This window comes from Somniosus microcephalus, chromosome 11, assembly GCF_052327205.1.
Source record: "Somniosus microcephalus isolate GS21.2 chromosome 11, FLI_Smic_1.0, whole genome shotgun sequence".
Lineage (NCBI taxonomy): Eukaryota > Metazoa > Chordata > Chondrichthyes > Squaliformes > Somniosidae > Somniosus > Somniosus microcephalus.
The window spans coordinates 156846739-156871970 of record NC_140997.1 but is presented as its reverse complement, the minus strand read 5'-3'; the positions used below and the strand labels follow the sequence as shown (position 1 = coordinate 156871970).

Genomic DNA, 25232 nt, shown 5'->3' with positions numbered 1-25232 from the left:
TCCTCAGCCTCGTTGGCTGGTCTCCTCAACGGCGTCATTAGCCAGGAGCGCAGGGGATATCCCTTGTCTCCAAGTAGCCATCCCTGAAGTTCGTTTGGCGGACTGAATAGCGGAGGCACAGTAGACTGGCACAGTATGAAGGAGTCATGGCAGCTGCCAGGGTACTTGGCACAAACATGCAAAATTACCTTCTTGTGGTCACACACCAGCTGAACGTTAAGCGAGTGGAAGCCCTTGCGGTTGACAAAAACTCCTGGATTGCGGTGGGGTGCCCTAAGGGCCACGTGCGCAGTCAATGACGCCTTGCACCCTTGGAAAGTCTGCCAGATGAGTAACCCAATCACTCGCGCCCTCACACTTGCGCGATCCCGGGTGAAATGGATGTGATTGTGCGCGAGGGCAAAGAGGGCATCGGTGACCTGTTTGATATAAGTGTGTGCGGTCGCCTGGGAGATGCCGCTGATGTCTGCTGCTGATCCCTGGAAGGAGCCTGAGGCATAAAAGTTGAGTGCGGTGGTGACTTTGATGGCCACTGGTAAGGAGTGTCGACCTAGTGCTCTGGGCTCCAGGTCTTGCTGCAGCATTGCGCAGATGTCAGTCACTACCTCTCGCGAAAGTCGGAGCTGCCTCTGGCACTGCTGCTCAGTCATGTTGAGGTAGCTGACCCTGTGTCTGTAGACCCTGTTTGGGGGGTATCTCCTGCGCCGACAGCCTTCCATGCGCTGGCCCCTTCTGGCTTGTGCTGCCTCAGGTGGCTGAGCCGCAGCCTGTCGCTCCTGCTGGTGCTGCTGTTGTTGCTGGATCTGCTGTTGCTGTTGTTGCTGGATCTGCTGCAGCCTCCTGTGCTGTTGGAGATCCTCTAATGCCAAGAAGGGAAGGAACAAAAGACCTCCCATGCTTCTGGCAGATGCCTCCGTTGAGGAGGCGCTGAGTTAGGGTGCTCAGAGGGGCTTCCCAGGAGCTCACACTGGAGAAGTGTGTGAGGCTCCAACCTTCCACAGCTGTGCCTAAGCCTTCAACAGGTTGCCCCAAACCTTCAGCAACAAGGTCCTGCAGCCTACAAATGCTGGCTGATTAAATCTCTTCAGTCCTGATTGACCTGCAGCTGAAAGCAAGCAAGCCGACATTGTTCACGCCAGGTTTCATCAGCGGTGTTCCCACCTGGCGTGTTTTACGTGGGGAAAGGCTGAAAATTGCAAGGGCCCCTGAAAATAGGGTTAAACATTAAAAATTAAATATTGGTCATTAGGCTCCCGCCGACCATTCCCGCCTGTGGCGGGCGGGACTGATTCGGGTCGCACTGAAAGACGGGGGCGAAAGTCGGGCGGGGCGGGGAATCGGGTGGGGGGGGGTCGCGACCCCCTATTTCTGTGATTTTCAGCCCCCGTCCGCCTGAAACCCCGCTCGACGGCTCCGGGAAAATCGGGGCCAAAGAGTCTGCAAAGGGATATAGATAGGTTCAGTGAGTGGGCAAACATTTGGCAGATGGAGTATAATGTGGGAAAATGTAACGTTATCCACTTTGGAAGGAAAAATTAAAAAGCAAATTATTACTTAAATGGAGTGAGACTACAAAATGCTGCAGTACAAAGGGATCTGGGGGTCCTCGTACATAAAACACAAAAAGTTAGCATGCAGGTACAGCAAGTAATTAGGAAGGCTAATGGAATGTTGGCCTTTATTGCAAGGGGTATGGAGTATAAAAGTAGGGAAGTTTTGATGCAACTTTACAGGGCACTGGTGAGACCGCACCTGGAGTACTGCGTACAGTTTTGGTCTCCATACTTAAGGAAGGATATACTTGCATTGGAGGCAGTGCAGAGAAGGTTCACCAAGGGGTTGACGTATGACGAAAGGTTGAGCAGGTTGGGCCTATACTCACTCATTGGAGTTTAGAAGAATGAGAGGTGGTCTTATTGAAACATATAAGGGGGATTGACAGGGTGGATGCTAAGAGGATGTTTCTCTAGTGGGGGTATCTAGAACTAGGGGGCATAGTTTCAGAATAAGGGGTCACCCATTTAAGACGGAGATGAGGAAGAATTTCTTCTCTCAGAGGGTCGTGAATCTTTGGAATTCTCTACCCCAGAGAGCTGTGGAGACGGAGTCATTGAATATATTCAAGGCGGAGATTGACAGACATTTGGACTACAAGGCAGTCAAGGGGTATGGGGAGAGAGCGGGAAAGTGCTGTTGAGGCCAACATTGGATCTTATTGAATTGTGGAGCAGGCTCGAGGGGACGATTGGCCTACCCCTGCTCCTGCTTCTTATGTTCTTATGTTCACAGTCTCAGAATAAGGGGTCGGCCATTTAGGACTAAGATGAGGAGAAATTTCTTCAGTCAGAAGGTGGTGAATCTTTGGAATTCTCTACCCCAGAGGGCTGCAGAGGCTCAGTCATCGAGTATATTCAAGACAGAAATCGATAGATTTTTGAATATTAAGGGAATCAAGGGATATGGGGATAGTGCAGGAAAGTGGAGATGAGGTAGAAGATCAGCCATGATCTTATTGAATGGAGGAGCAGGCTCGAAGCGCCAAATGGCCTAATCCAGCTCCTATTTCTTATGTTCTTATATAAGTCCCACCAGGCAGTTCTTACCTTTTTAATGGGATTGCAGATTGCCTTATTGGAGAGTGCCTTGCATTGATAGTTATTTAGAAAGATGTGAAGCTCCAGCTTCATATGGAGTCATTTATAGATTGGATTGCCTGAAGTAATCTTGAGATATTTAAGGGGCCAGATTTTTGTCTTAGCTTCTAGGCGCAGAAGTGAGATTAATAAGAGTAGAGAGATGTATGAACAATGTTTAGATAGAAGAAAGTGGATAATACAAAGCGTAATCCAGCAGTGAACTAATAAGCCGAAGCTTGTTTAAGGATAAGAAAAACCGTTTAAGGATGTGCAAGGTGTTAGCTAGAGGAATCGTAACAAAGAAGACAGCCAATAAACCAGGGAAGATAGACAACTCGCTAAAGATAGCTTTGGAGCATGAAACCATGGCAGCACAGAGGGAGATTGAACTATCTCCACATAGCAGAGAGTTCAGGCCATGCTTCTGTAATCCTGAACTGAACTATGTGTTAAATTGAACGCAACTAATGCTGTGGTATTGTAATTATTGATCCAAGTTATTGTGTTATAAAAACAAAATACTGCGGATGCTGGAAATCTGAAATAAAAACAGAAAATACTGGAAATACTCAGCAAATCAGGCAGCATCTGTGGAGAGAGAAACAAAGTTAACCTTTCAGGTCGATGACCTTTTGTCAGAACTGGAAAATGTTAGAGATGTATTGGGTTTTAAACGAGGCAAGGAAATGGGGGAGGGGAGGAAAAAACACAAGCGAAGGTCTGTGATAGGGTGAAAGACAGGAGAGATTAAATGAAAAAATGGATGATGGTGGAAGGCAAAAGGAGATGGTAATGGGACAGGTAAAGAAACAAAAGATGAGTCTAGAGGAGCTGTAAATGGAATTAGCAGAATCATTATCAACAGCTGCTGTCTGAAAAAAATGGGAACAGAGGTTATGGTCTGAAATTGTTGAACTCAATGTTGAGCCCAGAAGGCTGTAAAGTGCCTAATTAAAAGATGAGGTGCTTACCTCGAGCTTACATTGAACTTCATTGGAACAGTTTAGGAGACCGAGGACAGAGAGGCCAGAGTTGGAGTGGAGTGGAGCATTAAAATTACAGGCGACCGGAAACTTGGGGTCATGCTTGCGGACTGAACAGAGGTGTTCCGTAAAGCGATCACCCAATCTGTGTTTAGTCTCCCCAATGTAGAGGAGGCCACATCATGAGCAATGAAGACAGTATACTAAATTGAAAGAATTACAAGTAAATCGCTGTTTCACCTGGAAGGAGTGTTTGGGGCCCTGGACAGTGGGAAGGGAGGAGGTAAAAGAGCATGTGTTGCATCTCCTGCGCTTGCACGGGAAGGTGCCGTGTGAAAGGGAAGGGGTGTTGTGGGTGATTGAAGAATGGACCAGGGTGTCGCGGAGGGAGCGATCTCTTCGGAATGCTGAAAGGGGACGGGAATGGAATATGTGTTTGGTGAAGGCATCACGCTGAAGGTAGTGGAAATGTCAGAGGATGATCCATTGAATGTGATGGCTGGTGGGGTGAAAGGGGAGCCCTATTGTGGTTCTAGGAGGGAGGGGAAAGGGTGAGAGCAGAAGTGCGGGAAATGGGATGGACATGTTCGAGGGCCATGTCAACCATGGTTTAGGTGAATCTTCGGTTGAAGAAAAAGGAAAATATAGCGGAAGCACTGGAATGGAAGGTGGCATTGTGCAGCAGATCCAATGGAGACGGAGAAACTGAGAGAATGGAATAGAGTCTTTGCAGGAAGTGGGGTGGAAGGAAGAGTAGTCAAAGTAGTTGTGGGAGTCAGTGGGCTTATAGTAGATATTGGTCAACAGTCTATCCCCAGAAATGGAGATAGAGAAGTTCGAGATAGAGGAGTCGGAGATGGAGCATGTGAAGGCGAGGGAAGGGTTGAAATTGGAAGCAAAGTTGATGACATTTTCCAGAGCAGGAAATGGCGCTGATACAGTCATCAATGTACTGGAAAAAGAGGTGAGGGAGGGGACCTGAGTAGGACTGGAACAAAGTAAGTTTCACATATCCCACAAAAAGACAGGCATAGCTAGGACCCATATGGGTTGCCATAGCAACACCGTTTATTTGGAGGAGGTGACTATTATATCGTTTGTGCAGATCATGTTGGCAATTATGGGTTCTTTGCCTTTGTAGACACCATGAAATAAAGCAGTTAGATGGTCTAACAGTTGATGGTTTTTGAAGAATGGTATATTGGATTCCCACTGACAGCTGAACAAAGGTTGGATCTTTCATTTAATATGAAGGACAATTCATAACTGAATTAGACATCACAGTATAATCCTAGAAAGATATATCTGAATCCATTTTTCTACCTCAGCCAATGAAGTCATTCTCAGTCCCTGCAGCTCAGTATCACCCCAATAATAACCTCATCCAAAATGCTCGATGATATGAAAGGAAGTCATTTACCTCATCATTGAAGAGTTGGTTGGAGTAAATTTCTGTAATTTTCTGGTTGAGTAGGAGTGTTGACCTGGGGGTGGGGAGGAAAGAATCATCCCGTGCGTCACTGGAAGAATGTCGTACAATGGCAGCACACACTCCAACCGCTCGTATCTTGAGAGATTTTCCCAGCAGTCTCTTCCCCTAGAGCCAACAGCAAGCAGATCGGAGAAAGTTAATACTTAAAGCAAGGTTAGTCTTTCTGATGAAGTATATTGCCAGGCATTTTTAGTTCTTTTACCAACACGTTGATATGATGAAATAAATAGTGTCAAAAGGCAGCATTATGTCATTTCTTTGGATGTAATGTTGTTGCGCTTAAAATGACATGGAGTGCTTGCCCCATCTCAAACAAAAACAAAAAACCCCCGCTTTTTCACAGAGTTGCTGTCGCTTGAAGTGACCAACTCAAATACAGTTTAAATGTCTAAACAAAAATGAGCTTGCCCTGGAGCTGACGTGTTACCAGGCTGTCAGTCACAGTGCAGCTGACTCCCAGAAAAGGAAATATATTTAGAAATATGTACGTTCCTTCATGCACACCTTGACACAAATCATGCCTGTTGGATGCTCGGTAATGCAGAGGCTGCAGTGTGATAGGAGAAGAGGTTGGCATAGAAAAATGATTGCGCTGCGCCCATTATATAGGTGTAAAATGGGCGCCTAAGGGTCCAATATGATGGGCGGCATGTGTTAATTTTGCACCGGAAGTCTGCATAGGCATCCGTAGGCATCCAGGCTGTGCACCTAAAGTATTAAAAAGGCCCATTGACTCTTTTGTGAAATTGGTCTGCCCCAGCAGCTGACTCACCAGGTGATAAACTCGCTCAGCAACTAAAAGACAGCAAGGAGCCTTCAGCAGCATTATTTTAAGAGCTCATCCACTAAATACTGTTTTGCTGGTTTGCCCTTATAGGCTGCTGGTTAATTTCTAGGCATTTTTATGCCTATTTTCTGCCTTGTACAACTGATTTCTGACTTCTGCTTATAACTTTTTGCTAGTGCTGGACTGATTTTGTCTGCCTTCAAAACAGTTTTATTGCAGTCATGGGTGATCTGGTAGGTCTGCCTTTGGGGTTGGAGGATGAGGAGGAGCAGCTAAGAAGCCAGGAGCCGCTGTGAGAAGATTCACCATGTGATGACCCCTCCGTTAGTCTGCCCTCTAAAGTACACATGGTGCTAGTCTCTGAGTTGGTGCTTGCTAGGGTCAGATCGAGTGATGGTGCATCTTCAGGAAGACTGGCCTCCTCTTCCTGAAGTGGCAGCAGGGTGCCCGCATTTTCTGCACTGGAAATGAAAGAGAGGGACAAGGGATAGCTTTTAGTGTGAAGGGAGAGCGGAGAGGGAAGTGACTGGAGAAAGCAGATGCAACTGGTCATGCAGAGTGTGTAGGGAGAGACAGAAGTAAGGGAAAAAGAGGATAAGGTGTGAAGAAAGCCTGCGCAATGTCTCCTCCAGTGTTGCCACTCACCATGGTCATGACTCTTCCCTGGCTCGTGAAGGCCAGCATGCTTTCTTCCACAGGAGATAGGATGTGCAGCCAGGCTCGGCCTTCTCTGGTTGTGGCCTCCTGTCACAAATTGTGTTCAACCTTCTCCTAAAGATGGATTGTGTTACTGCTGCTTGGAGGGATTTTTGCTTCCCGGAAGGAACCACCTGGACCAGGGCCTCCAACCTTGCAACAGAGAACCTGGATGCCCTCTCTGGACCCTTTGCAGCCATTTCTCCATTTGAAAAGTTTATTTGCTGTCTGTAGCCAGAGTACAGCTCCCCTTCAAAAGGTACTGGCTGCCTTTAAGTGTCGTCAGTCAAGCCCGATTTCCTGCTTCCCCAAACAGGTGTGTAGCCAATGAATAGAGCTGACTTGTGAGGCTGCCTCATGATAATGAGCTGGCAGCACCAATTTCACATTGGCCCTGTGAATACATGAACAGGTGCCCCCCGCACCCCCTGGTGCTGGTTTTTGGGCACGATCGAATTTCTAGGCCGTGATCTGTGGAGTCTCCCAGAGACGCCACAAACACAACATTGTTACATAAGGTGACGCCTATCTGATCAATAAACAATGAGAATCAGCCGCACAGAGCGTACCCTCATAGGTGTCACAATCAGCAGTCAACGGTAGGGTTCAAATTGGATTTGCAGAAGTGTGAAGTAAGTGTTCTACATTATCGGCCACTCAGCTGCCTGGCGTGATTGTTTTTTATTTGTTCATGGGATGTGGGCGTCGCTGGCAAGGCCAGCATTTATTGCCCACCCCTAATTGCCCTTGAGAAGGTGACAGTGAGCTGCCTTCTTGAACCGCTGCAGTCCGTGTGGTGAAGGTACTCCCACAGTGTTGTTAGGGAGGGAGTTCCAGGATTTTGACCCAGCGACGATAAAGGATTGGCGATATACTTCTAAGTCAGGATGGTGTGTGACTTGGAGGGGAACTTGGAGGTGGTGGTGTTCCCATGCACCTGCTGCCCTTGTCCTTCTAGGTGGAAGAGGTCACGGGTTTGGGAGGTGCTGCCAAAGAAGCCTTGGTGAGTTGCTGCAGTGCATCTTGGAGATGGTACACACTGCAGCCACGGTTATTACATGTTGTTTCTCCCTATCTGAAAGCAGATCTAGTTATTGTATTGATCTTTATCGCAAGCAAACAAAACAAATTAACTTGCTGGTTCTTTCTTCCTTCCTCCTTACTTTCTCCCTTCCTTCTCCTTGCATCTTTTCCTTCTTTCCTTCCTTTCCTTTTCTCCTTCCTTTCCTTTCCCTTCTCCTTGATCCTTTTCTCTATTCTTCCCCCCCCCCCCCAGTGGACTGTTCATGCATTGTCTACACAGTTCAATATATTTTGGCTTGCTGTAAACAGTCTGTGTTCTCTTTTCCCACCAGGTTTTGACACTTACTTCACCAGTCGGACCCTGGAGAACAACCGAAGAAATGTCTGGTTTGCAGAGTTCTGGGAAGAAAACTTTGACTGTCAAGTGACTCGAACGGGATCGAAAAAAGACACAGCTAAGAAATGCACAGGTTCTCAATCTTTCTGTCCATTGTCAGTGTCGACTTTCAGAAGTGGGTCTCACGAATGCAGCAGTTTAGAATCAATTTTTGTAATGAAATTTGATCAAGTTATGTAGACAAAGGAAAGTATGGTGTAATGTAACAGACAGACTTACTTTATTCTTTCATATTTTATGAGATGACAGATTCCATTTTGTATTTCACATATCAATAATGTAAGCATGCTGCAGATTCGAGTTTTCACATGTTCTAACAAAAGGGGAAAAGTGCTTTTCATTCTGACTTTTAATACAATAGATACATCATTATTACTGATGTGTAATACATTGGTTGCATAATTGAATGCATTACTCTGGCACTGATGTGAGAGAGTCACTTGTCTCATGTCTGACTCAGAAGATTAGACATTAGGAGTTCTTTCTGGATTTGATTAAAGAATGATGAAATTGCACAATGTGAATAGTGCCGGGACTGCCTGATCTTCACTACAGAAGCTGCATAGTTCAAGGTGATGAGATTCTTTCTGACCAGTTTTCACCATTTCTTTTCCTGAACAAGACAGACTTGCATTTATATAGCATCTTTCATGACTTCAGGATATCCCAAAGTGCTTTACAGCCAGTGAAGTACTTTTGAAGTGTAGTCACTGTTGTAATGTAGGAAACGCGGCAGCCATATTGTGCACAGCAAGCTCCCACAAACAGCAATGTGATAATGACCAGATCATCTGTTTTTGTGATGTTGGTTGAGGGATCAGTATTGACCGGGACACAAGAGATAAGTCACCTGCTCTTCTTTGAGCCATGGGATCTTTTTACCTCCACATTGGAGAGCAGACGAGGCCTCGGTTTAACATCCCATCCAAAAGACGGCACCTACTGACGGTGCAGCACTCCCTCAGTACTGCACTGGAGTGTCAGCCTAGATTTTTGTGCTCAAGTCTTTGGAGTGGGACTTGAACCCACAACCTTATGACTCAGAGGCAAGAGTGCTAGCCCTGAACCACGGCTGACACTTCAAAGGTGTTGGATCATGGCGGGATTTGCTTCCACTGGCACCTCTTGGTACCTCGGGCATTCTTCTATCACTGCAGCTGGGCGTAGACAGAGAGTTACTTGCTCTCTGGTATCACAACTGAGTCTGATCCTGTCCTCACCTCATGTTCTTTCGAGCAGGGGTCACTGGATAGTAAACCGGAGCAAGAACCCTCTTTCTGTCCCTCCTCCCTACCCTGGGACTGCGCAGCTAAGTGGAACGCCCCTAACACTGTCTTGCTGAGACCTGCTAATGGCATAGATGAGGAATGAAACCGGAAATATTCTCGTCTGTGTGGCCTAGTATGAAACCACATGGTGGGTAAAGTCACTGAGCCGTGGGAGGAGTAGAGTTTTCTGCTTTAGCCACACTTTCGAATTCCTTCTGCTGTGAATCTGGCCACAGTTTAATTACAGTAAACACCATCAGAAATGGTGAACTGTTGTGCTGTTGTAAAATAACTCGTTAGGTTATTTGACGTGGCATCACGCTGTAAGTTGTGTGAATTTGGCCTTTACAAGTGCTCAGTCTGAGCTTTACTGCCCTCTCTCTTCTGGATAGCTGTGGAGGAAATGCCCATCAGACATTGAGCAAGGTGGTAAGTACAGGAGGGTACTTTATGTTCTAAGTGCTCTTCTAATATCTTTCCAAAAATAAATATAAATAAATAAATCTCTTACTTACATTAAAAGAACACCAGTGTGTGTAGGAGTAGCACCCTAGGAAGATTGTATTTGCTTGGGTTAGGTGGCTGCCGTTTGGCTCCCAAGTTCCTAACTCAATGGGCCCGATTTTCGGCTTGTGTGGGAAATGGTCGGATTTCCCCGAATGTGGGGTTTCTGACACACATAAAAAAGTGTCAGCCAGCCCCACGCAATTTTCCCTCAATTGGCCAATTAATTCCCAGCATGTGGGAAGCCTTGCTAATTGTCTAAATCGAGTCAGGAATCCCCACAGTATGATGTCATCATTCGTGGTGCTTTCAAGGTCCATGGCAAGCACTGCATCCTCTGAAGGCTTCCAAATGAACCATACAGGATGGCATAAGGAGCCTGCAGCAGCTGTGGCCAGTGCCAGACCCCGAGCTGCCTTCAAATTCGACGAGGCTTCACTGCAGGCATTATTGGATGGGGTTAGGGCCCACAGGGAGGTCCTCTTCCCTAGGTCAGGGAGGAAGAGGCCTCCCACTGAGACCAATGCTGCATGGATGCAGGTGTCAGCAGATGCCAACTCGCTGGGAGTCACCAGAGGAACCTTGGCATTATATCTCTAACTCCTTCCTTTACTCCCCCACAGTACCATCCAGAGCCCCCGTCCTCACTGTGGAGGAGGAAGAGGCTGTGCAGCCAGACTCCTCAGAGGAAGCTCCAACCTCTGAGGGTGCAGCGTCAGCAGAAGTAAGCGCACCCAGCACCAGCGCAGACACTCACACCTCGGGGGGACCTTTGGGACATAGAGTAGTGTTGTCACCTGGTGTTTCACAGCTGACAAGTGAGCCTCAGCAGATTCTGGAGACAGGGACAGCAGTGGAGAGTCCTCGTCGGAGGGCGCAGGGCTTTGCCAGCTCAGCTCAGCTGCGCTGCATCTCGACCCTCTGCCTCTGGGTCCATCCGCAAGAGAAGAGGTGATGGATCTCCATGCACAGATGCAGGAGTCTCTGGCAGGTTTTGTCTCCAGGGTCGCTGCGAGTGTGGAGCGAATGGAGGAGTCCATAGCGACCATGAGCAGAGCCTTTGTGGAGTCATTGGTGCATGAACGCAGCACCATGGAAAGGTTGGCAACCTCCATGGAGGAGATAACTCACCAGCATACGGAAAACATGGTGAGTGCTCATAAGAGAATGACATCTCTTGAGAAGCGTTGGCCATCTGTTGAACAGAGAAACCAGATCTTCATGGAAGTCCTTCTGAGTAGGACTGCCAGTGCAGAAACGGGTCCCACTGGCCCCCTAAAGTGCAGCAAGGTGCTCTCAAGCCACTTCCAAGCGCTGGCCCCTTCTGGCTTGTGCAGCTTCAGGTGAGTGAGCAGCAGCCTGGTGCTCCTGGTAATCATCCTGCTGTCCCTGGTTCTGCTGCTGCCACCTCTGCTGTTGGAGATCCTCTAATGCCAGGAAGGGAAGGTGCCAAAGGCCTCCCACGCTTCTAGCAGATGCCTCGGTTGAGGAGGTCCTGAGTTAGGGTGGTGAGAGGGGCTTCCCAGGAGCTCACACTGAAGAAGTGTGTGAGGCTCCAACTTTCTGCAGCTGCTCCTAAGGCTTCAAATAGTTCCCCCAAGCCTTGATCAACAAGGTCCTGCAGCCTGCAAATGCTGCCTCTTTAAATATCTTCAGCCCTCAGCGACCTGCTGCTGCAAGCAAGCAAGCCAGCTGTTTTCACGCCAGCTCTCATCGGCGGGGTTCCCCGCAGGCGGGTTTCAGGTGGGGAAAGCCCCAAAGTCGCAACGGCACGGGAAAATCCACTTCAACAAGCAGATAATTGCTTGTTAGTGCTCTGACGACCAGTCCCGCCAGCGGCGGGCGGGACTGAAGCGGGGCGCGTGAAAGCGGCAGTCCGAAAGTCGGACGGGGCGGGGAATCAGGCGGGGGGGGGGTCCCGACCCGCTTTTTCCGCGATTTTCGGACCACGGCCGCATGAAAAGCCGCCCGACGGCTGCCCGAAAATCGGGCCCTATAGAGCCCAACAAGGAGGATTTGCTATTGGATCTAGTAATGGGGAATGAACCAGAGCAGATAAGAGAAGTAAAATAGGGAAACATTGAGGCAATAGTGACCATAATATAATATGCTTTAAGGTAATAATTGAGAAGGACATAAGTATGATGACGACCGGGGTAATAGATTGGAGAAATGCCGATTTTGTGGGGCTGAGAATAGAATTTGGGAAAATAAAATGGACAGCAATATTGGCAAACAATGATGTAGAACAGCAATGGGAAATATTTAAAACGGTGTTCAACAGAGTCCGGGAAAAATATATTCTGCTAAAAAACAAGAACAAGCTAAACACTAATGAGACACCATGGATGAATAAAGACATAAGGAAAACACTGAGGGTAAACAAAGAGGCATACACTAAGTACATGGATAGCAGGGGAGAGCATGACAAAAGAGAATATGAAGAGATTAGGAGAGAAGTCAAAAAAAAATTATAAAGGCAACAAGGAACTATGAAATTAAATTATCAAGGAACATAAAACAAAATAGTAAAATATTTTACAGGCACATAATTAAAAAAAGGAATGTCGGTATGGGAATAGGGCCTCTAAGGGATTGACAGAATAATATCACAGACAGCGATAGAGAGATGGCAGAAATATTAAATCATTACTTTGCTTCAGTATTTACCAGGGAGACAGAACAGGTGGACATGATATCAGATGATGAGATTAGAAATGAGATAAGTGCATTTAAAAAAAAGATATATTAAATAAACTAATCAAACTCAAAGCGGATAAAACCACTGGTCTGGATGAATTACATCCGCGCATTTTAGCAGACTCTAGGGAAGAGATAGCAGAGGCATTACTACACATATTTAATAATTCATTAGAACAAGGTGTAGTGCCAGAGGACTGGCGGATAGCTAATGTAATACCGCTACCTAAGAAGGGAGATAGAACATGTCCAGGGAACTATAGACCAGTCAGCTTAACATCAATGGTAGGAAAAATAATGGAACCCTACTAAAGGAGAAAATAGAAGAACATATAGAAACCAAAAATATAATAATGACTAATCAGCATGGATTTCAAAAGGGAAAGTCTTGCTTCATGCTGGCAGTGGGGCAGCCATCACCGACCCTCTCCGCATCTCCCTCCAGAATGTCCGTTCACTTGCGAACAAGGCCCTTGCCATCCATGAGCTTATCATGGATGACTGCATCAATATCATGGCCCTGACGGAAACTTGGTTGAGGAGTGATGACACCTTACCCTTAACTGAAGCCTCCCCACCTGGCTATACCTTCCACCACTTGGCCTACATTGGCTCCCGATTAAGCAGCGCCTTGATTTCAAAATTCTCATCCTTGTTTTCAAATCCCTCCATGGCCTTGCCCCTCCCTATCTCTGTAATCTCCTTCAGCCTCACAACCCCCGAGACATCTGCGCTCCTCTAATTCTGCCCTCTTGAGGATCCCTGATTATAATCGCTCAGCCTTTGGTGGCCGTGCCGTCTGTTGCCCAGGTCCTAAGCTCTGGAATTCCCTGCCTAAACCTGTTTGCCTCGCTACCTCTCTTTCCTCCTTTAAGACACTCCTCAAAACCTACCTCTTTGACCAAGCTTTTGGTCACCTGCCCTAATTTATCCTTATGTGGCTCAGTGTCAAATTTTTTGTCTTAAAATACTCCTGTGCAACGCCTTGGGACGTTTTACTACGTTAAAGGCACTCTATAAATACAAGTTGTTGTTGTTGTTGACAAAGAGAATGTAATAGATGTAATTTATCTAGATTTTCAGAAAGCCTTCGATAAGGTACCACATAATAGACTAATGAATAAGGTCAGAGAATGTGTTCCACAAGGATCAGTGCGGGGACCACTGTTTTTTACAATTTATATTAATGATTTAGACTTTGGAATCAAAAACACAATTTCTAAATTTGCAGATGACACCAAATTGGGGGGGGGGGGGAAATAGTCAATACTGAGGAGGACTGCAACGAATTACAAGAAGACATTAATAAACTAACAGAATGGGCATATGAAATTCAACACAGATAAATGTGAGACATTACATTTTGGTAGGAAAAATAGGGAGGTCACATATTACTTGGAAAATACGAATGTAAATGGGGTAGAAGTGCAAAGAGACCTCAGAGTACAAATACACAAATCATTGACAGTAGCGACACAGGTTAACAATGCCATAAAAAAAAAGCAAACCAATAGGGTTTATTTCTAGAGGGATTGAATTGAAAAGTAGAGAAGTTATGCAAACATGTATCGAACCAAGGTTAGACGACACTTGGAATACTGTGTACAATTCTGGTCGCCATATTATAAAAAGGATATAGAGACACTGGAGAGGGTGCAAAAGAGACTTACAAGGATGATATCGGAAATGTGAGGGTATACCTATCAGGAAAGGATGAACAGGGTGAGTCGCTTTTCTCTTTAAAAGTGAAGGCTGAGGGGTGACCTAATAGAGGTCTTTAAAATTATGAAAGGTTTTGATAAAATGGATACAGAGAGAATGTTTCCACTTGTGGGGCAGAGCAAAACTAGTGGCCATCAATATAAGATAGTCACCAAGAAATCAAATAGGGAATTCAGAAGGAACTTCTTTACCCAGAGAGTGGTGAGACTGTGGAAATCGCTATCACAGGGAGTGGTTGAAGCGATTAGTATAGATGCATTTAAGGGGAGGCTAGATAAGCATATGAGGGAGAAAGGAATAGAGGGTTATGGTGATGGAGCTAGATGAGGAAAGACGGGAGGAGGTTCAAGTGGAGCCTAAACACTGGCATAGACTGGTTGGGTCAAATGGCCTGTTTCTGTGCCGTATATCCTATGTAATCCTATGTATAGAGAGAAACTATTTCTGCTGGTGGGGGAGTCCAGAACCAAGGGGCATAACCTTAAAATTAGAGCTAGGCCATTCAGGGATGACGTCAGGAAGTATTTTTTCATACAAACGGCAGTGGAAATCTGCAGCTCTCTCCCCAAAAAGATATGGGGCCAACATTTGTGATGTATGTCCTATGTAAGCCAGTTTGAAGTTCTGGCCCCCATTGAAATGACTGGCACCTTCCAAGTAAAGAGGTGGACCCCAACTTATCACTGTCAGCGTCAGAGCAACTCTGATGGGAAGGGAATACAAAATGGCAGCTCAAACAAATGGCTAATATTATTTCAAAACAGACGAGATTTTTTTTCCCAAGAAGAAATGAGTGGCGAGGTGAAGAATGCTTTGAACAGAAAATACACCATTAAAGAATCTATGCTTCCTAATAAATTTGCAGGAAAAAATTGCAGGGCTGTGGAGAGTGGGACTAATTGGATAGCTCTTTCAAAGACCCGGCACATGCACAATGGGCCGAATGGCCTCCTTCTGTGCTGTAAGATTCTGTGTTTCTGTACAGAGGTTTTTGTATCATAAATCACATTAATGAAATTCTACAAATGTTACTCATGGTCCCACTGTGAGTCAGGAGTTAATACACATCAAGGGGTTTTCTGTTTGTGAAGGTAAGAGAATGGAATACTTTATCACACTCTTGCCTCTGAGATAAAAGGTTGTGGGTTCTCATAAGCTAGGCTGACCCCTGAGTACAGTATTGAGAGATTGCTGAGTTGTTGGATGTGTGTCCTCTTCGGGTGAGAAGTTAAACTGAAGCCATATCTGCTTGTTCTAATTGTTCAGGTAGAAAAAAACACCCAATGGCAATATTTGAAGAAGAGAAGGGAGTTCTCCCAGTATTTTGGCCAACATTCCTCCCTCAGCCAACAGCATCAAAACAAAATATACTAACTGGTCATTTATCTCATTTGCTGTTTAGGGGGCCTTGCTGTGCACAAATTAGCTGCTACATTTTCCTATCTATAAACAATGGCAAAACTTCAAAATTAAGTTGTGTGCCGTGAAGCACTTTGAAATGTTCAAAGGACATCTTACGGTGGAAAGCAAGTTCTTCCTTTGAGTGTTTTTTCCCCCAACAATTTGCTTAACATGCTTATATAAAGTTCCCATGTGGGCTATCTTCAGGAAGTTGTTAATCTATTTAAGGTAATAGTTTTGTTCAAAAAGGCATGTGTGGGAATTTTAGATGAATAACCGGACGAGTTAAAGAAAACATTTGGAGTCACTTCATTCTCATGTCTTAACCTCAACCACAACTTTAACCTTGGTCGAGCATCCCATTCAACTTGAATCAACTTATTTTCACTTCTCACATCAGTCGTCCTTCTAGCCACTATGAGTGAGTTACCCAATTTGTGGTGAATTGAGTGCAGCTTGTCAATGAATTCAATCACTCCCAAGGAGCCATTATTCTCTATATAATTGATAGATTGTTGGAAATAGAATGGCAATATTGCATGCTGCCATTAAAAACAACGATTAAGAACACTGCTGCTTTAAATGGGTCAGTATTTGAATGAACAGTCCTTGAATGAGTTGCAGAGGGTCAGACTATGGTTTTCAACATTCACTGATATACCCTGCAACCAGTTTAGGATCCCAATTTGCATAGTCAAGTAGGCTTCCACCTATTTAAGCTGGGCGCACGCCTAAAAATCACATCAGGCTGTGAAGGGCCAGGGGAATTATTTTATTCCAAATTATCAATTATCAGTTTCCAGCATAAACAGAGCAGGTGGCAGTTTGAACATAAGAACATAAGAAATAGGAGCAGGAGTAGGCCATTTGGCCCCTCGAGCCTGCTCCGCCATTCAGTAAGATCATGGCTGATCATCTACCTCATCTCCACTTTGCTGCACTATCCCCATATCTCTTGATTCCCTTAATATTCAAAAATCTATCGATCTCTGTCTTGAATATACTCAACGACTGAGCCTCCATAGCACTGTGGAGTAGAGAATTCCAAAGATTCACCACCCTCTGAGTGAAGGAATTTCTCCTCATCTCATTCCTAAATGGCCGACCCCCTGTTCTGAGACGGTGACCCTTGGTTCTAGACTCCCCAGCCAGGGGAAACATCCTCCCTGCATCTACCCTGTCAAGCCCTGTAAGAATTTTGTATGTTTCAATGAGATCACCTCTCATTCTTCTAAACTCTAGAGAATATAGGCCCAGTCTACTCAATCTCTCCTCATAGGACAATGTCCCTATCCTAGGTACCAGTCTGGTGAACCTTTGTTGCACTCCCTCTATGGCAAGTATATCCTTCCTTAGGTAAGAAGACCAAACCTATAAACAATACTCCAGGTGTGGTCTCACCAGGGCCCTATATAATTGCAGTAAGACGTCTTTGCTCTTATATTCAAATCCACTTGTAATAAAGGCCAACATACCATTTGCTTTCCTAATTGCTTGCTGTGCCTGCATGCTAACTTTCAGTGATTCTTGTACAAGGGCACCCAGGTCCCTCTGAACACCAACATTTCCCAATCTCTCACCATTTAAAAAATACTCTGCTTTTCTATTTTTCCTACCAAAGTGGATAACTTCACATTTCTCCACAATATATTCCATTTGCCATGTTCTTGCCCACTCACTTATATCCCCTTGAAGCCTCCTTGCATCCTCCTCACAACTTACATTCCCACCCAACTTTGTATCCTCAGCAAACTTGGATATATTGCATTTGGTCCCCTCATCCAAATCATTGATGTAGATTGTGAATAGCTGAGGCCCAAGCACTGATCCTTGCGGTACCCCACTAGTTATAGCCTGGCAACCCGAAAATGACCCGTTTATCCCTACTCTCTGCTTTCTGTCTATTAACCAATCCTCAATCCATGCTCAATATATTACCCCCAATCCCATGAGCTCTAATTTTGTTTAATAACCTCTTGTGTGGCACCATATCGAATGCCTTCTGAAAATCCAAATACACCACATCCACTGGTTCCCCCTTATCTATTCTGCTAGTTACAACCTCAAAAAACTCGAACAGATTTGTCAAACACAATTTCCCTTTCATAAACCCGTGTTGACTCTGCCCAATCCTATTATTATTTCTAAGTGTCCTGTTACCACGTCCTTAATAATAGATTCTAGCATTTTCCCTACTACTGATGTCAGGCTAACTGATCTGTAGTTCCCCGTTTTCTCTCTCCCTCCTTTCTTAAATAGTGGGGTTACATTTGCTACCTTCCAATCCGCGCGAACCGTTCTAGAATCTATGGAATTTTGGAAAATGACAACCAATGCATCCACTATCTCTATAGCCAATTCTTTCAAAACCCGAGGATGTAGGCCCTCATGTCCAGGGGATTTATCGGCTTTCAGTCCCATTAATTTCTCCAGTACTACTTTTTTAATAATACTAATTTCTTTCAGTTCCTCATTCTTGCTAGACCCTTGGTTTTCCACTATTTCCGGGAAGATTTTTGCGTCTTCTTCCGTGAATACAGACACAAAGGCCGCGATTTCACCGGTGCTCAGAGGGCGGGTTTGGAGGCGGGTCTGGAGTTAAAATCAAAATGATTGACGTCGGGTTACGAACCCGCCGCCATCCCGCATCCACGCAACTTTACAAAGTGTTGGGTCTGCGAGTTCTGATCAAGCCCGACACCAAATGGTGGGAGAGCCACTTAAGGCAGTTAACAGCTTGTTAACTGCCTGGATAATTCTATTTTGAGAGGCTCTTCCCATTTTGCAACATTTTCAGCATGTTCCACTTCGTGCGACAAACCCGCCAGCTGATTGTGCCGGGTTCAGTAACCCGCTGAATAGTTGACAGTTGCACCTACAGCATAAAAGCTGACCTGCAACATGAGTTTACTTTCAGATGCCAGAATTTTTTTTGTTTTGAGGTTTTGGAACACATATTGCAGGTTTATTGAGGTTGTAAGTGTTTAATCTGAGATCCATGTGCACTGTGACCTCCTTGGAAAACTCTCTCCCAACATTGACTGAGCGCTTATAACATCTCTTCCTCAACTGAGATATATACCAGAGGAATGGGAACCATTTATACCCTCTCATCCTGGTCCTCAGAATTGGAGGAAGAGCAGCCGCGGCAGCAGCAGAACCAGGCGCAACAGGAGCACCAACCTCCTCCTCACCCAGCTGATGCTGCACAGGGCAGAGGGCGTCAGCACAGGGCTGTACCGTGCCACAGGAGATACCCCCAACACAGGGTTTACAGGCAGAGGATGAGCTTCCTCAACATGAGTGAGCAGCAGTGCCAAAGGAGGCTGAGAGTTTCACGAGAGGTAGTCGCTGACATCTGCACAATGCTGCACCAGCGTCTGGAGCCCAGAGGAATGGGTGGACACTCTTTACCAGAGGCTGTCAAAGTCACCACTGCACTCAACTTCTTTGCTTCAGGGTCCTTCCAGGGATCAGCAGCATTTCCCAGTCAGCCGCACACAGTTGCATCACGCAGGTTACCAATGCCCTCTTTGCCAAGTCGCACAATTACATCTACTTCTCCACGGATGAAGCAAGGGTTACCACGCGTGCGGTTGGCTTTGCAAATATGGCAGGCTTCCCAAAGGTGCAGGGTGTCATAGACTGCACACATGTGGCCATTAGGGCACCCCATCACAACCCAGCTGTCAATTTGTCAACCGCAAGGGCTTCCACTCCCTTAACGTCCAACTGGTGTGTAACCACAGGAAGAACATTATGCATGTTTGCGCCAAGTGCCCTGGCAGTTGCCATGACTCGTTCATCCTGCGGCAGTCTACTGTGCCTCAGCTGTTCAATCTGCTAACCCAACTTTCCGGATGGCTCCTTGGAGACACGGGCTACCCCCTGAAGCTGTGGCTAATGACACCGATGAGGAAGCCATCAAACGAAGCTGAAGAGCGCTACAATGAGAGCCACATTTCCACCAGAAGCATCACAGAGCAAACCATCGGCTTGCTCTAATTGCGATTTAGATGCCTCGACAGACCTGGTGGAGCCCTACAGTACGCACCAGCCAGGGTCTCCAGAATTATCGTGGTCTGCTGTGCCCTGCACAACATCGCACAGCAGCGTGGCTTACCGCTGCCTGAGGAACAAGTGACACAGCGCACAGCCTCCTCAGAAGGGGAGGAGTAGGAGGAGGAGGCGGCAGATGAGGAAGACCTTGCGGAGGTGGCTGTGCCAGTTCCACCAGCACGTGGTCACATTGCTGGCCATGTGGCAAGTGATACAGTAATCCATGCCAGATTCGCATAACTTTATGCAGCAAACACATGTGGCTGGCACATGAAAATAATTGTACAATACACTGTGCATTCCTAGCACTCTTCCCACCATCACTACAGATCAAAGGCACCCTGAGCATTTACTGTGCAACTTCCATTTGTGAGCACACATAGGCCAACTCTTTGAATCTTTGGCATCGCATTTCTTTAATACAATTGAAATAACGATGAAAAACATGATTTTGTATTATATCAAAGCACCCAAGTGACTATGCTTGTGATTATTTAAGTGTAAACTTCCTCTTACGCGTGCTTCTACGTGGTGCTTCCCCTGCGGCTTCAGCAGATGTAGAGGCAGCTTGCTCACTTCTCTGCTGTGCCTGCTTAGACGCTGGGTTTGGGAGCCTGGGAGGGCTTGGCAACAGTCTGCTCCTCCTGCGACTGTGCAGGGGCTGAGACGGCCATCTCAGTTGGGTGAGGAATCTGGGGCTCTGACCGAGGGCTCCGCAGTGGCATGGGAGTGTGAGTGCTTGGAGAGGAGCCCACACTTCCTTGTTATTGTTGTGTATGTACCCTTAAGAGAATAACTGGTCTCAGACTGCAGTACCGGCAGTGACCACCCCTGTATAAAAGGCGCTAGAGAGCCTCTGTTGGTTAGATTCGTTTATGCCTTTCAACAGTAAAGACTTGTTTGTTTCTTTCCTGCTAGTCTGTGTCTCAATCATTCACGGACTTAACACTGGCGATGAGTTAGAAACGAACTTACCTGCAACTCAGCAGCAGCTCCGATGACGTGTTGAAGGTCGGAGCCAGAAGAAAAAAAAATAGGCCATTGAAACTCGAGAAACGGGCGTCGACCATCAATCATCGATTTCAAAACTCGCAGGAGAGACTGTCCAGAGCCAGGCTGGGTTCCTGGGTCCGTGGTTTCCCAGCTAATCGGGCTGGTGGCAGGTAGTGCTCTGATCCTTCCTGGGCTGCAACGGGGCCGGGCAGCGAGTCGGGAAGCAAGGAGAGCGAAAGAGGGTGGAGCATACAGGGCGCGGCCGGTGTTTCGAAGCTGGGCAGCGTTCGGACCTCAGAAGAGGGAGGGAAGTGTTCCAGAGGGTCCGCTCCACGACGGGAAAATAATAAAAGAAAAAGAATACGCGCAAGAAACCGTGGAAAGCAGCGCTAACAACAGCGGGGAAGAAGGAAAAGCGCGGGAGGCGCCATTTTGTTAAATTGGAGAAGAAGGCAAAGCGCGGGAGGCGCCATTTTAGATTTGCAAGATGCCGAAGACTGGCTGTATCACTGCTTTTGATAATACAATAGAGGACTGGACCACGTATGTGGAAAGAGTCGAGGTATATTTCGAGGCAAATGAAATAGCGGAGGGGAAAAAGGCATCAATATTGCTAAACGTAATGGGCGCTAGAACGTACGGCCTATTGCGGGATCTGATTACTCCAGCCAAACCGAAGGCGAAGAGTTTTAACGAAATTGTTGCTGTTCTACAGGAGCACTTAAACCCTGCACCGCTGTTGATAGCAGAAAGATTTAAATTCCACAGGAGAACTCAGCACAAAGATGAGAGCAATGCTGAGTATCTTACGGAACTACGCAAGCTATCAAAGCACTGCCAGTTCGGAGCAGGACTGGCAGATACCCTACGGGACAAATTTGTCTGTGGACTCCTGAGTGAAGGGACACAGAAGAAGTTACTCGCAGAAAAAGAGCTGACGCTAGATAAGGCTTTCAGCGTGGCAGTATCGTATGAAGCAGCAGCCGGGGAGCTGCAGAAATTCAACAAAAACCACAGGAATACGGCACCCACGAAATGACACGGGGATTTGCAAAATGTTATCGCTGCGGCAGAACTAACCATGACCAGAAGGACTGCTGGTCCAAAGACAAAATATGCAGACAATGCGGGAAGATTGGACACATTGCACGAGTTTGTAGGTCTGGGAAGAAGACCAGCGACAACAAAAAGGCTACTAAGGAACCGTACAAGAAAGTACAAAAGATGACGGACAGTAGTTCCGAAGACCAGATGAGCGATAGTGAATCCGAGAACAGGAGATTAAGCTGTCTCAAACTTCACAATGTAATCGCAAAAGAGGATCACCGAGCCATTTGGGTCACCCTCGCGATAGCAGGGTCCCAAGTTAAAATGGAATTGGATACAGGATCAGCGCTAACCGTCGTGAATCGACGAGACTATGAGCGGCTGTTTTCACACATACCCTTGAGAGAGACATCCATCGTCTTGACGACGTATACGGGGCAAAAAGTATACCCCAGAGGAAAAATAAGGGTGCCTGTCGAATACAATGGCAAGAAAATACGGAAATGGTATCTCTACATACTGCCAAATGGTGGACCACCATTATTGGGACGGGAATGGATCAGGAAGATAAACTTAGATTGGCATTCCATTCATGCAATGACGGTGGACGGTAAAAAAGATGAAGACGTCACTCCTGGACGATTGTCAACAATCTTAGCTAACGCCAAAGAGGTATTTCAACAAGAACTGGGCACGCTTAAAGGCGTAACCGCCTCGTTAAAAATTGAAGAGAATGCAGTTCCCAAGTTTTTCAAAGCGAGACCGGTACCATATGCAATTCGCCCAGCCGTCGAGGCAGAGCTGGAGAATCTGGAGAAGGCGGGCGTGTTGTCTAAGGTCGACTGGAGCGAGTGGGCGACACCCATCGTTCCTGTCATGAAGAAAACGTTAAGCAATAAGTCCGGGGAGCCAAGGAAGATTCGCATCTGTGGGGATTTCAAGGTGACGGTGAACCCTGTCCTTCACACAGTACAATATCCTCTTCCAAGGATAGAAGACATCTTCGCCTCACTGTCTGGAGGGAAGCGTTTTACAAAAATTGACCTAGCACAAGCATATTTGCAGATGGAGGTTGAAGAGTCCTCTAGGAAGTATCTCACGATAAACACTCACAAAGGTCTTTACCAGTATCATCGATTGGTATTCGGAGTAGCATCGGCTCCGGCGATATGGCAAAGAGCGATGGAACAAGCCCTGCAAGGGATTCCGGGGACTCGGTGTTACTTGGACGACATCCTTGTAACAGGTGAAGATGACAGTGAACACCTTAACAACCTAGAACAGGTGCTCACTAGACTACGGGAACATGGGCTGCGAGCCAACCGCCCCAAGTGCGAATTTTTTAAGAAACAGATATCGTATTGTGGCCACATGATTGATGAAGAGGGGTTACATAAGTCCCCTGACAAAATTGATGCGGTTGTTAAGGCCCCAGCACCTGGAAATGTGTCGCAACTGAGGTCATTCCTCGGGTTGGTGAATTACTATCATAAGTTTTTGCCGAATTTGTCGACAATTCTGCATCCACTGAACGCCCTGCTACGAACGGGGGTAGCATGGAAATGGAGCGATGATTGTAAATGTGCTTTTCAGAAGAGTAAGGACTTAATCACTTCGAAGGAAGTATTGGCTCACTACAACCCAGCACTGCCAATCAGGCTGGCGTGTGATGCGTCTCCCTACGGCATTGGGGCGGTACTGTCACATAAATTCCTTGATTGTTTGGAGAGGCCGATAGCTTTTGCGTCACGCTCGTTAACTTCTGCTGAGCGTAACTACGCCCAGATTGACAGAGAGACCCTCAGCCTAGTGTGGGGGGTGAAGAAGTTCAATCACTATCTGCACGGTCAAAAATTTACTCTACTAACCGATCATCAACCTCTTGTCTCCATTTTCAACCCTCAGAAGGGCGTACCGATAATGACAGCACAACGGCTGCAGAGATGGTCCCTTTTCCTAGAGGCACACCAATATGACATTGAGTACAGGGGAACTAAACAGCATGGAAATGCTGATGGATTGTCACGTCTACCGTTGCCGACGGTGGAAGAAGAAGACCTTGCAGTGGATCCAATGGAGTTATTCCACTCGACCATAGTCGAATGTCACCCTGTGACGAATGCAAACATAGAAAAGGAAACACGGAATGACCCGACACTATCACGGGTCTATGATTTAACGGTGAAGGGATGGCCAGCACATGGCGAACCACTGCTGCCAGCATTTTCGCCAAGAAGAGAACAGCTGTCAGTGTGCAGAGGAACCTTGATGTGTGGATCCAGAGTAGTAATTCCACCTAAGTTGACGGATAGAGTGCTCAATGAGCTTCATGAGGGTCATCTGGGTGGGGTAAAAATGAAGAGCTTAGCCAGAGCGTTTGTGTGGTGGCCGGGAATCAATAGAGAAATCGAAGAGATGACCAAGAGCTGTGCAGGATGCCAGAAGGTCCAAAACGCCCCACCACAAGCTCCTTTGCATCCATGGGAGTGGCCCTCATCTCCATGGCAAAGGGTGCACATTGATTTTGCTGGTCCCTTTATGGACTCGATGTTTTTAATTGCGGTGGATGCACATTCAAAGTGGCCAGAGGTAATAAAAATGTCCTCAACCACCACGGAAAAAACTATCGCAGTTTTACGAACCTTTTTCGCCAGGAATGGGCTGCCTGAACAGATTTGCTCTGACAATGGACCGCAGTTTGTGTCTGAAGAGTTCCGGAGGTTCTTAAAGAACAATGGCGTTAAGCATTACACATCTGCCCCATATCATCCAGCCACTAATGGATTGGCCGAGAGGTTTGTCCAAACATTCAAGAAGGCTATCAAGGCAATGTGTAATGAAGATATACCCCTACAACACAAGGTGGACAACTTCTTGTTTGCCTAACGGAATGCGACACATGCGGTTACCAACCAAACTCCAGCCATGATGTTCTTCAATCGAAGACTACGATGCTGCTTGGATTTGGTTAAGCCAAACGTCCGAAGAGATGTGGAGAACAGGCAGTTTCAGAATATGAATGAAAGGCCGACCAGGAGTTTTAAGATAGGTCAACCAGTTTTGGCCCGGGACTACCGCACTGAGAAATGGCAGCCAGGAACGATTTGTACACGACAAGGACCTCTCATGTATACCGTGGATGTTGGGGAGTGCATTGTAAGATGCCATGCTGACCAGATTCTAGAGTCACTGGAAAACGTCAACTCCACACCACGATCTGATACACCTGGTAATGAAACCGACGTTCCAATTGCAGCTACCGCAGAACCGGTAATATTGGAAGCAGATGAACCAAACAACGACATTGATTCCGACTCAACATTGCCAGAAGAACCTGATTCTCCAAAGAGGCGTTATCCAGACAGAATCAGGAAGCCTCCTGAAAGACTGAACTTATAATTGCTTAAACTTAACCAATGTATCTAGCAACAGTAATTGTGATTGTAATTCGTTATCATTAGTTGTTAAATGAATGTTATGTACTGTTTATCTAAAAGGGGAGGAATTGTTGTGTATGTACCTTT

The 25232-nt window shown here is 46.4% G+C and overlaps 1 protein-coding gene across 2 annotated transcripts in view; it reads left to right on the top strand.

The window, feature by feature from the left end:
• LOC147110955 (metabotropic glutamate receptor 7-like) overlaps window positions 1-25232 on the top strand; it is a 1230052-nt gene that overhangs the window by 712635 nt on the left and 492185 nt on the right. For both annotated transcript variants that reach the window (XM_086001375.1, XM_086001374.1), the window contains exon 5: window positions 7950-8087. In XM_086001375.1, the coding sequence (XP_085857501.1) occupies window positions 7950-8087 (138 nt within the window). The remainder of the gene's footprint in view (window positions 1-7949; window positions 8088-25232) is intronic.